This window comes from Camellia sinensis, chromosome 3 (genome assembly GCF_055761805.1).
Source record: "Camellia sinensis isolate YWXY chromosome 3, ASM5576180v1, whole genome shotgun sequence".
Lineage (NCBI taxonomy): Eukaryota > Viridiplantae > Streptophyta > Magnoliopsida > Ericales > Theaceae > Camellia > Camellia sinensis.
Window position 1 is genome coordinate 170,244,564 of NC_138963.1, and position 13,135 is coordinate 170,257,698.

At 35.6% G+C, this 13,135-nt stretch overlaps 1 protein-coding gene, 1 long non-coding RNA gene and 1 pseudogene across 2 annotated transcripts; all 3 read left to right on the forward strand.

Annotated features, from left to right (window-relative positions):
* The first annotated feature begins 3,779 nt into the window (after nucleotides 1-3,779).
* Nucleotides 3,780-5,180, forward strand: LOC145822014 (putative disease resistance RPP13-like protein 1 pseudogene; annotated as a pseudogene).
* A 133-nt stretch (nucleotides 5,181-5,313) lies between these two features.
* On the forward strand, nucleotides 5,314-6,780 carry LOC145822015 (putative disease resistance protein RGA4). Its single transcript, XM_082918587.1, has one exon. It carries the CDS (start codon nucleotides 5,314-5,316, stop codon nucleotides 6,778-6,780), a length of 1,467 nt encoding a protein of 488 aa, XP_082774713.1.
* A 462-nt stretch (nucleotides 6,781-7,242) lies between these two features.
* On the forward strand, nucleotides 7,243-11,206 carry LOC145822903 (uncharacterized). Its single transcript, XR_014364751.1, has 2 exons — nucleotides 7,243-8,032; nucleotides 10,772-11,206. It is a non-coding gene; the product is annotated as an uncharacterized LOC145822903 (long non-coding RNA).
* Nucleotides 11,207-13,135: the final 1,929 nt, after the last annotated feature.

Consider the following 13,135-nt stretch of genomic DNA (forward strand, 5'->3'; position numbering starts at 1 on the left):
GCCATCAAGGCCCAAAACAATGCCGAAGAAAAGATAGAATCTGTTGAGGCCATCAAGAAGGTTCTTGAGGCTGAGAATAAAAAAGCCGAGGAGAAGATGGCCCAAATCCTAAAGGAACTTCAAGACGCTCTGGCCATAAAAGAGGCCGAAGTCAAGGCAGCCGATGAGAAGGGCTACAGTGAAAGGGTGGCCGATGTCACGACGGACTATGAAAAGCAAGTGAAGCAGGCATGCAACAAGGGTTTTACCCTTGGTTGGATGTCTCTTCTAAAGAAGCTTGAAGTCCCCGAGGACTCGCCGCTCAGGAATGCCGACGCCATTCCTCTACCATTCCCTCCAGCTCCAACTCAATCCGATGACGACTCTGAATCTGAGGAGGAGGTTTTGGTGAGGAAGTCAAAAGACACTGCTGGGGCCAAGTCCCCTTCTCTGAATGATCAAGTCCTGGACTTGACTCAAGATGAGGAGGGTGATGAGGTGCCCAAAGAAGCTACCCCTGAGCAGGCATCTTTGGACGTGCCTCTTGCCGACAAGAGCCTTGATCAAACTCTTCAAGAAATTGATGCTGAGCTTGCGGCCGAGAAGGCGACCGAGATGTCCTCCCAGCAGTCGTCCGAGGTCCAGACCCAGCTTGCCAAGGAGCCTAAAGAATCTTAATTTTGGTGTCTTTTTCCTTTGTTTTTCGCCTTTTGTATTTCTTTATTTTTTGGATAATGTAAACTCTTCATATGGCCAATGTGTCTTTTAATGAATACAATTTCCTTCTTTCTTGAATGTTTGCATGTTTGTCTTCCTTTTATTGCCTTTTTGTATGACTTTCATACTTAGAATAATTTTGTGTCTTCAAAATGCTCCTTAGTCTTGTGCAACCTTCTCGGGGTGAAACACTTCGGCAATACAAACTGATGATTTACCTCGGCAAGTACCCAAGTACCTTTCTTAGCATAACCTTGGTTTCAGCTTACAAATTTTTTCATAAAATTTCAACAAGTGTTTTACCTTAGTCTAACTTCAACCTGTAAATTCTCTCAGAATTTTAACAAGTGTTAAACATCATTTCGGTTTAACTTCAACTTGTAAACTTTTTTCAAGTTTCAACAAGTGTTAAACATCATCTTGGTTTAATTTCAACTTGTAAACTTTTCTTAAGTTTCAACAAGTGTTAAACATCATCTCGGTTTAACTTCAACTTGTAAACTTTTCTCAAGTTTCAACAAATGTTAAACATCATCTCGGTTTAATTTCAACTTGTAAACTTTTCTCAAGTTTCAACAAGTGTTAAACATCATCTCGGTTTAACTTCAACTTGTAAACTTTTCTCAAGTTTCAACAAGTGTTAAACATTATTTCGGTTTAACTTCAACTTGTAAACTTTTCTCAAATTTCAACAAGTGTTAAATTCATCTCGGTTTAACTTCAACTTGTAAATTTTTAAAATTTCAACAAGTGTTAAACATGTCCTCGGTTTAACTTCAACTTGTAAATTTTTAAAATTTCAACAAGTGTTAAACATAACATCGATTTAACTTCAACTTGTAAATTTTTAAAATTTCAACAAGTGTTAAACATGACATTTGTTTAACTTCAACTTGTAAATTTTTAAAATTTCAATAAGTGTTAAACATGATCTCGATTTAATTTCAACTTGTAAATTTTTAAAATTTTAACAAGTGTTAAACATGACTTTGGTTTAAGTTCAACTTGTAAATTTTTGAAATTTCAACAAGTGCTAAACATGACCTCGGCTTGACCGGAGAGGTCACTTCGGTATCTTGTCGCTTTCTCTGGAGGTAATCTCTCATATCCTCCTTGGTTCATCCAGGAGCTCGGCTATCTCCGGATTTCAGCCTCTTTGGTGCACTACTTCCACTGTCATTGTGAGTCCTTTTGGACCTCCCTCCATTGGTCTTGTCGAAACAGAGTTCCTTCCCTTGAACATCCCGATGTTCTTTGGTGCAAGTTTCTTTTGTTCATCGTGTCTTCTGGGATTCTCCATGCCCGATCTCCCGCGAAGGCCGGTGAGAATGTCCCTTGGTCCCGCCATGCTAAGGGACTACATGAACTATTTCCTGCCCCCCTTTCTGGGCACCTTTCTTGGCCGCTGGAATCGGCGTATCTTGCAGCTGGAACGGTGGCTGCATGACGTTGTTCTGCATCATAGAATTGACGACTGTTTGCAAGTTTGCCAATTTGTCCGCCATTCTCTTTATCTCGTCGTCCCTCCGCAGGCATCCATCTTTCCATACCTGGAGATCGTCGTCGTTATAATACCCGCTCCGGTCTGATTTCTTCAGTACGTCATCCTCCTGGCCGACGTCCTTTCCTCCGTGATTCTTATCACGAGTCTCTTCGTTACAGTTGTCTTCTTCGACGTCAAGGTCAATGTGTTTCTCGCTCTCAGTAGGGGTGTCGTCCCCAACCTTCTCTTTCTGTCCATTGTTGGCCATCTATTCTCCTTTCTTTCCCACAGACGGCGCCAAATTGTGTGAGTGATTTTCTGATCACACTGCCAACTTAGTAATCAGCTGGAGAGAACTGGCAGAATAGATGACACCTAGCTGACCTGAAACAGAAATAGAAGATTCCGGCGGTGGTTCGTCCACCCGGGGGCACTCCGACGATCAAGTCAGTATATCTCTCAAAGATAATCAATAGTGCTAAACTCACTGTTCATAATATAAATTGCGTACCTTAGACCCATCGGGGGTGCCTCTCTTTTATAGTTTACTCAATCCTTGTCCCACTAGAAGCCTAGCTTCAATGGACTCTTGCTCAGTGCTTATCATGGACTCTCCAAGAGATAAAGATAAACTCCCTAAGAGTGTTATCCTTATCCATGCTAAAGTCCTTCCTCACCCTAGGACTCTTGTGCCTTATCCGTTTATCTCGAATTCCGATATCTTCGGAGATAACCTCGGCCTTGCCGAGATCACCTCGGCGTCATGACCTGGACACGTGGTACCTCGGCTGCCACGTCGGCGTCACCTTGGCCACGTGTTGGGACTCAGAAAATATATCCCCACAACACCCATCTAAGAGTTGAATGTACAATCAGAGACTCATCTACGAAACAAAGAAAAAACAGCGAAAAAAATGGAACAGAGCCCATTGCCTCGCCGTCGCACCGTCCGATCATCTATGTCCTCTTCGTCTCTCTGTCTATAAGGTACTTAGGGTTGGGTTCTGGTCTGTCAAACATTTGAGAGCTGAGAGAGAGAGAACGAAAGAATGGCGAAAAAAAAATGTTAAAACGACGTCATTTTGAAGACGTCGCAAGAACCACCGCAGATAAACAGGGCAGAGGATCCGAACTCTCTAGGGATGTGGTGTGAGTGTAATTAACCTTAAAGTCGAGAATTATTTCCCTTTTATTTATAGTTTTACAGTTGTGCTTGTGCGTAGAGAGGGGGCCCATCCTATGTGATGGAATTCACATTTCTCTTTCATTCCTCAATCTTGAAAGAAATGTTGGAAATTAAATTGCAGAGGCCTCTGTTTTCCTTCCTCTTTGATCATAACCTCTTTACTCACTTTGCAAAGAAAAGAAAAGAAAAGAAAAGAAAAACATGGCCGAGGCATTGGTTGGGAGAGCATTTCTCTCTGCTACTCTTCAAGTGTTGTTTGATTGGTTTGCCTCTCGCGAGGTCATCAACGTCTTCCGGGGCTAAAAGGATGGTGATAGACTCCTCAAGAAGCTCAAGTTATCATTGTTGGAACTTAATGCCATGCTGAATGATGTAGAGAACAAGTAAATCACTAACCCAGCTGTGAAAGAGTGGATGGAAGAGTTTAAAGATGTCATCTACCACACAAATGATTTAGTAGATGAAATTGCTACCGAAGCTTTGCGCTCCAAGTCCGAAGCTGACTACCAAAGCAGCAGCAACACTAGCAGCCACAGCCATAGCCGCCTAAGCCAGGTACTAAGCTTAATCCCTCTGACCTTGACATCCTCTGGCTCTACTACTGCTAGTTTACTTGATGCGGGGATAGAGTCCAGGTTAGAGAAGATCATTGATGACTTAGAATATTTTGCACAAAAGAAAGATGTCCTCGGTTTGAGAGAAGTTCCTGGACATAATAACTGGTTTCACAAGTCCCAAACTTCTTCTCTGGTCGATGTATCTAGTGTTTATGGCAGGGCTATTGACAAGGAGGATGTCATGAAGGTGTTGTTATCCAATGATGAGGCAAGTGGTAGTAATGATAATCAGATAGGTGTGATTGCAATAGTGGGGATGGGTGGGGTTGGCAAGACCACCCTTGCTCAACTTTTATATAATGATGACAGAGTGGTTGATCACTTTAAAATGAAAGCATGGGTTTGTGTCTCTGAAGAATTTGATGTTCTAAGCGTTACCAGATCAATTCTTGAGGCAGTTACTGGACAAGCTTGTGATGCCAAGAACCTAGATATGGTTCAAGTCAAGCTAAAGGAGTTGTTGAGTGGGAAGAAATTTCTTATTGTCCTGGACGATGTTTGGAATGAGAACTATGGTCACTGGGAAAGCTTGAGTCAGCCTTTTAGATATGTCGCACATGGGAGTAGGATTATTGTTACAACATGCAAAGACAGAGTTACATCTGTCATGAAAATTGTTCATATTCATCACTTGCAGGAATTGCCATTTGAAGATTGCTGGAAATTGTTTGCCAAATATGCATTTGAGAAGGGAGATTTCAATTCACATCCAAACCTTGAAAATATTGGCAAAGAGATCGTGAAAAAATGTAAAGGTTTGCCTTTAGCTGTGAAAACATTGATGGGTCTGTTGCGCTCTAAATGGGATGCTGAGGATTGGATTAATGTATTGAAAAGTGCCATATGGGATTTGCCAGAGGATAACATTCTTCCAGCATTAAGCTTAAGCTATCATTATCTCCCTGCACATTTAAAGAGATGTTTTGCTTATTGTTTTGTATTTCCCAAAGATTATGAATTTGAAATGAGGGAATTAGTTCTATTATGGATTGCAGAAGATTTTGTGAAGCCAAGAAGTAACACAACAATGGAAGAAGTAGGTTATGAATGCTCCAATGAATTGCTATCAATGTCATTATTTCAGCAAAGTGCTAGAGCATCTTTTTTCGTCATACATGATCTTGTTAATGATTTAGCTCAATCTATGTCTAGAGATTTTTGTTTGAGATTGGAGAATGACAAGCCACATTATTGCTGACAAAGTACGCCATTTCTCATATGCTAGAGGCATATTTGAGGACTTCCAAAGATTCAAGGTAATCAACGAGGCTAAGTTTTTAAGGATATTCCTACCTTTAGGACGTAAATATTCTTGGAACTAGTCGAGTAAAATGGTTTTAGATGTTATTTTGTCGAGACTAATTTGCTTAAGGGTGCTGTCTTTGCCACAAAATCGGATTTTTGAATTGCCTCATTCAATTGGCAATTTGATACATCTACGCTATTTGGATCTCTCTTACACAAAAATCCAACAATTGCCAAAATCTATTTGTGACCTGTATAATTTACAAACATTGATGTTGATTGATTGTTATAATCTTACAACCTTGCCAACAGAGATTGGAAAATTAATTTTCTTGCGTCATCTTGATATCCGCAGAGCTAATATGTTAAGGGAGATGCCAATGCAAATGAGTCGATTGAACGATCTCCGAACATTAACTGCTTTTGTAGTGGGAAAGTGTAGCAGGTCAGGTATAAATGAGTTGAAGGAGTTTCATCATCTTTGTGGAAGTCTCTCCATTTCCTGTTTGCAAAATATAACAAGTTGCACGAATGCAATGGAAGCAAAGCTGAAGGAGAAAGAGTTCCTAGAAACATTGGTGTTGAGCTGGGATAGTGGAATTCCCAATGATTCAGAAAGTGAAAGAGATGTAGTTGACAAATTACAACCTCATACAAACTTGAAACACCTAGAGGTATACAGGTACCGAGGCACAAGATTTCCAGAATGGTTGGGAGATCAATCATTCTGTAATATGGTGTCTTTACGTTTGCAGAATTGTGAGGATTGTTTTTTCTTGTTGTCACTTGGCCAATTGTCCTCTTTAAAACATCTTACCATTTCAGGGATGCAGAGAATAACAAAGGTGGGCTGTGAATTCTACGGAGATTGTTCTTTAAGCAAACCATTTCAATCTCTAGAGAGACTTAGTTTTTCCGAAATGTTGGCTTGGGAGGAATGGTATATATTAGATGATGGAGAGTTCTCTGGGCTTCAAGAGCTTGAAGTAACCAACTGTCCGAAGCTGATTGGAGGCTTACCCAAACATATTCCATCTTGGGTGAGAGTTGACATTAGGGATTGCCTAGGGCTTATGGCTTCACTTCCTGGGGCATGTGCTGGAAATGAATTAGTATTGCGGGGATGCGATAGTGTAGAATTGGGATGGCAAGGTTTGTCTTCTCTCGCAGAATTGGAAATTTCGTCTGCAAGTTTGAAGGAACTGACACTTGAACTATATACCTTAATAAATCTGAAGGAGTTGAAGATAGAGCAATGTCCAGACCTATTGTTATTTCCAGACACAAGATTGCCGCCCATGCTTACAGACCTTTCAATCATTGATTGTAGGGCTATACGTTGTTTGCCGAAGAGAGTGATGCGTCTCTACAGTTGCCTTAAACGTTTGATTGTTCATGCCTGTCCGAAACTAGTTTTCCCACTATCTAAGGAGATGGAGAACTGCTACACATCACTAGAAACTTTGTCCTTGGTAAGCTGTGATTCTCTCCTATCCCTGCCACTAGAATTCTTTCCGAAGCTGCAATCTCTAACGCTATGTTTGGTAACTTAGGAGAGAAAAGAAAAAAAATGATTACTTAAGTAATAAAAGAAAAGAAATGATTGTAATTTCTCTCCTTTTTGTTTGGATAAGTAAGAAATAAAAGAAAAGAAATGATTTTGATTTCCCTCCTTCTTGTTTGGTTAGATTTCATTAAGAGAAAAGAAAAGAAATTATTTTATGTTATATTACCAAAATGACTTTTTTATATTTTCAATCATTTTATTTCTTTTATTTTTATAGGGGTAAAATTGGTATTATGAAAATATAAACATTTGTGGATTTCTTTTCTCTCCCAATCTCTCCACTTTTGGGAAGATTGAAAATAAGGGTTATGAGAGAAATGAGTTTCTCTCCATTTCTCTCTATTTCTCCCCATTTCTCTCCACTTAAGATAACCAAACAAGGAAGAGAAATACATTTCTCTCTATTTCTTTCTTTTCTCTCCAAATCACTCAATCCAAACACAGTAAGAATCGAAGACCGTAAAAATTTTGAGACTCTTTTGACTCTAAACAGGTTTGGATTCCAAAATTTCGCATCACTGATGGGTGCTCTAATATGGAATCCTTTTCGCAACAAGAATTAATCGCTCCCAATCTGAAAACGTTTGATCTCTGGAACTGCAAGAAACTCAAGTCGTTGCCCGATCGAATGCATAGCCTCACATCTCTTTAATCATTGCGTATATGGAACTGTCCAGGAATTGAGTCATTTCCGAAAGGGGGTCTGCCCTCCAGCTTACATAGTCTTGAAATCAGGAATTGTGCGAAACTTGTGGCACTTGTGGCTCAGAGGAGAGAGTGGGGTTTGCAAAGACTCCCTTCTCTTGCATACTTTTTAATCTCGGGTGAATATGTAGAAGATGTGCTAGAGTCGTTTCCGGAGGAGGGTCTGTTGCCCTCGACTCTCATATGGCTCGAGATCAAAGACCTACCAAATCTCAAATCGCTGAACAACAGGGGCCTTCAACATCTTGGCTCTCTCAAAAACATGATGATTGCGGGGTGCCCTCAACTCCAATCCTTGCCGGAAGAAGGGCTTCCAACCTCCCTCTTTCTGCTGGAAATCTTGGAGTGTCCATTGTTGAAACCTCGTTGCCTAAGGGAGGAAGGACAAGACTGGCATAAGATTGCTCGCATCCCCTTACTACATACGGATTCTGAACTCAGCTTTGATCAACGCACTCTCGCTCCAACACAACATTACAATCTGTTTTACGATAGCATTTTGTAATCAGAAATCTTCTCAACTTTCTAGTCAGGTATTTGCTAACACGCTATAAAATATTTTCAACAATTAAATAATAGAAAATGTTATATATAATTTTATATAAATAATTAATCTGCCAATAATTTATTAAATTCCTTCCATTTGGAAAACGGTTCTCCTCCAGCTCATTTAAATCCGCTCATTTGCCACCTCTAAATCCAAGTAATGTAGCACTTTATGATTGGTTAAGAGACTACACAATTCTATGTTTGGCAACTTAGGAGAGAAAAGAAAAGAAATGATTACTTAAGTAATAAGAGAAAAGAAAAGAAAAGAAATGATTGTAATTTCTCTCCTTTTTGTTTGGATAAGTAAGAAATAAAAGAAAAGAAATGATTGTGATTTCTCTCCTTCTTGTTTGGTTAGATTTCATTAAGAGAAAAGAAAAGAAATTATTTTATGTTATATTACCAAAATAACCTTTTTATATTTTCAATTATTTTATTTCTTTTATTTTTACAGGGGTAAAATTGGTATTATGAAAATATAAACATTTGTGGATTTCTTTTCTCTCCCAATCTCTCCACTTTTGGGAAGATTGAAAATAAAGGTTATGAGAGAAATGAGTTTCTCTCCATTTCTCTCTATTTCTCCCCATTTCTCTCCACTTAAGATAACCAAACAAGGAAGAGAAATACATTTCTCTCTATTTCTTTTCTTTTCTCTCCAAATCACTCAATCCAAATTGTTTGTCTTTTTTGTAATTGTTTTTTTTTTTTAACTATCAAATTGTTCCACAATAGTATTGTACAATTAATACCAGTTTAAAATTTACATACATTAAACAACATTGTGTACCGTAGAATTTTGTTAAAAAATTAGTTTATTTGGTTTAATTTTTGTAAAATATGTTTGAGTTTTTTTTATCTCATTATTATTATTATTATTATTATTATTATTATTATTATTATTATTATTATTATTTATTTTGTCTTTAGAAACTTTTTGATATTTTAGTCAAATTTTAAAAAAACTTTAGATGCACCTAATTTAAAAAAAAAACTTTTTTGTCATTATTATTATTTTTATTTTTTATTTATTTAATTTTTGTAAAATATGTTTGCTTTCATTTCATATGGTCTTAATTTATTTATTGAGTAATTCTTTTTGACGCCCAAAACATCATCCTTAAATTTATCCACTCGTGGTAGGAGGTTAGATCTTAGTTAATTGATTTCTAAGATTGTATTTGGATTAAGAATTTGAAGAGGAATTTACAAAAGGAAATGAAATAGAAAGGAAAAAAAAGTAAAATGAAATAGAAACTAATTTTGTTGTCTTATTTTCATTTTTCTTTCCAAATTCCTCATCAAATCATTGATCAAAACACAACCTAAAACAAATCAACAACTTTAACAATCCATGTTGGGAATAAACTATTCTAAATATTTTAGGGGGTTCTTAAACATTTTTTTCATTAATTTTGTCTACATTTGTTATAAGGTTAGATCTTGAAAGTTATGTTACATACACTACTCTAAATTGGTGAAACACTACTTAGGATAGCATATGAATGTGCCCGTGGACAGCTAGACAATAGTTAAGGCTCTATTCGTCTGACGTAAAATATTTTATATTTGAAAATATTTTTCTTGTAAATTGATTTCGCATGAAAATAAAAGAAAAAAAAAATGGTGTTTACTTGACACTTTAAGACCAAAAATTTCTATTGTCGCGTGGGTAGAAATCAATGAAGAGTCACCATTTTATCTTTAAAAAGATTAATGTGCTTGAAGGGCTTAGTTGGAAGTAAACTTCCTAAAAATCAACTTACAAATTCTTTAGTGGCAAACCATTTTGGGAGATTATGACCAAAAATATTTTCCCTAAAAAATGTTTTACTTACTTTTGGTTCAACCAAACAACTAAAAATATGTAAAATATTTTTGAGAAAAACATTTTACATCGAAACAAATAGAGCCGGAATGAAAATTGTATTTTAAAAAAGTAAGAAATTCTGTTGTGTGGTAGTAAAATCTTTGGGGGGTGGGAAATGAAAATTAGATTCATCCGATGCTTGGACTAATATCCACACCCAACAAATGTATCCGAATTCTTGTAACAAAACGCATTATTGTGAACCAATTCTTCTTCAACAATAGTGAGTTCTAAACATTTTTTTTCCCACGAAACCTCAATACGTTGCCCTTTTTCTTTTTCATTTTTTATTGGAAAAAGGTGAAATTTTATTGTTGCGGCAAAAGATAACAAACTTATATGAATAAAAAGCTAAGCTCATTAGCATCATTGGTACATTCCACCTGCCAATGACAATAACCAAGGCCAAGAGAACAAACAAAAGCAAGTTGGCATGACACCAACTAAAATCCCTCTATAAAACACAAAATCCCCAATATAATACTGACTAAACAAACACCCCCAGTACATAGCAACCCAAAATAAATATAGGAAGCAGCTCCTCTTGATATTCAACCACTACAATGTTGGAAGAAAAACACTACTGTTTGTGTTGTTGTAATGTTTAAAACAAAATTAAAACAAATCAGAAATACAACTGTGTTTTGTATAAACCAGAAACCAAAACACAGAAAACATAGAAACTGTTTGAAGCAGAAAACTGAAAACCAAAATCTATATTAGAAAGAAAAACACAAACACTATTTTGTGATTTTATGATAGTGTTGAAACAGAACATAGACAAATATCCAAAAAAACAATTCTGTATAAATCAAACGTAAACAGGAAAATCTTACAGTTTGTATGAATGCAGAAAATCAGGTTGATAAAAGCTTAATGTTTGACACTATGTACAAAATTTCGTCCCTTGCATTGGTTCTTGCGAACTTCTTGGACGCATCAACATGGCATGCAATATGTCGCCAGTTGTAACTGAAGATTTTTGTTGCAAGTAGAAGAAAAGATGTTCTGGTGCAGTATAAGTTCCTTTTTTGTGACATATAGTTTGATTGCAAGCAGCCTCTTCCAGTAATAGAAAAGATTGTAAGTGGTTTCTGATCACTATTACAAGCTTACTTGCAAAATTCATGGACGGTACTGTAAATTTTCCCTAGTATTATATTTTTTAGATGAGCACACTGGCATATGTAAATTCTAATTTGTGTAGCTTTGTGGATTGTGTTCTTGTTCTATCGAATTGCTATTCAGATTTTCTTCATGACTATTTATATCTTGATGTTTCCTACCAGCAATTGTTTTGATTCTAGAAAAAATAGATATCATATGCTTTTCCTTGTTCACTATTTTAAAACTGTGCAATTTATTATTGAAGTTGGTGCCAATTGTGCATTTTGCCTCTAAAAATGTTCTTGCAATATTGAAATACTCTACTTTTTGCTCTTCATTTTTTGGAACTTTAGATTTTTGCTAATTGAAATACTATTAATGGTTCCTATTACAAGTTAGATTTTGCTTCATTGTTGTACATCCATTTGCCCGAACACTTTTTTCACTTTTCTTAAGCAATATTTGCTTTTGTCAATATAAAACTTGTTATGTTCAAGAAAGTAAGATTATTGGTGGCAATAGGCAATAGTCAAGAAGCCACAAAGGCAACTCTTCTCTTTACTTTTTTGTATGTTTTTCATAAAAAAAAAAAAAAAAAAAAAAAAAAAAAAAAAAAAAAATGACTAAAAAAGTCAATTCCCAAAGTCATGTAGTTCCATTCATTTTTTTTTTATTGAATTTCTGACGGTTTGTGTAGCACTTGATTATGCCTCCTATAAGTTGAATTCTTCCTCAAAGTCATGTAGTTTGTTTCATTGATTTTTATTATTATTATTTTTTTCTATGTTTGCTGTATTATTGCATTTCACTTGGTGATATGATGAGTTACAAGAGTTCTGGATTTGTTATAGAATTCACTTGAATTTGGCACCAACCAAACATTGTTTTGACTTTTAGTCTTGAGTACCTATTTGGTTGAGTTTTCAGAATCTATTTATGAAATTTTTTTCAAAAATATTACAAATTAATTTCACAAAAATAAACACAAAGAAGACTTAATGAGTTTTTTATTTTATTTTTTATTATTATTTATTTTCACAAAGTACTAGTTTTTGAAAAGTTTTCAAAAACAAATTATGAAACTTAACCACCATGACATAACATTGTACTATCTTGTATAAAGATTTTGTGCAGCATTGTAAAAGTGAAGTCTTCTATTGCAGGACAATAAAAACATTTTGTGTGAAAATTTTGCAAGGTCTTTGGCTTCTATGAGCCTGAAGTGAAAAAACTACTTATTGAAAAAAAAAATTAAGTAAAGTGAAAAAACTATTTATGAAAAGGCAGGTTTCAAGTTAGAAAGTGCAAAACAATAATCTCTTTTATTTTTCAGAATTGATAGAAATCTTTTCATCCAATTTGATTTAACAGATTGCTCAATGCTAAAAAGGTTAGGCTTAGGTTGCCTAACCTAGGGTTGGAAACGAACTGAGTCTAACCGAGTTTTGTAAGGCTCAAGCTTGGCTCGGTAATTAATCCAGCTAGAGTTCCACTTGAAACTTAATAATGAATTTTTTTAATATTATTTAATATAATTATTCTATTATTTATATACATTTTTACATTATTTGGTATATAAATAACATATTTATGTCATTATATAAATAATAAATAAATAAGCCGATCAAGCTCGAGTTCAGTTTACTTAATCAATGTGCCTAAAAAGTGTTGGTTAAACTCGTTTACTAGTGTAGCTTAAACTCATTTATTTATTTACTTAATAAACTGAAGCCCTTATTAAATCTAGTCAAATTTACAAACAATTTGAGTCATTTATAGCATTATTCTAACTTAACACATTGAGTTAAGGCCTTATTTGCTACCACCACTCAAAAGTTGCAGTTAGGGTTACAAACGAGCTGAGCCAAGCTAAACTTTTGAGTGTTCAGGCTTGTTTGTTAAGAAGTAGTTGAGTTCAAGCTCAGCTCGTCAAATATTTAATAAACTTAAGCTTGGTTTGTGCTTGCTTGAATACATAAATGAGTCGCGTTCAAACTTGAACTTAAACTTGAAGTCGAACTTGAAAAAATTTAAATTTAAATTTAAATTTATTTATTAATATAAAAAAATTATGAGCTAAATATATAAAAATGCTTATATTAATCAGAAC

Excerpts from the sequence above, each read along its gene's own strand:
- LOC145822015 (XM_082918587.1), top strand. The coding sequence starts at position 5,314 with ATGGTTTTAGATGTTATTTTGTCGAGACTAATTTGCTTAAGGGTGCTG.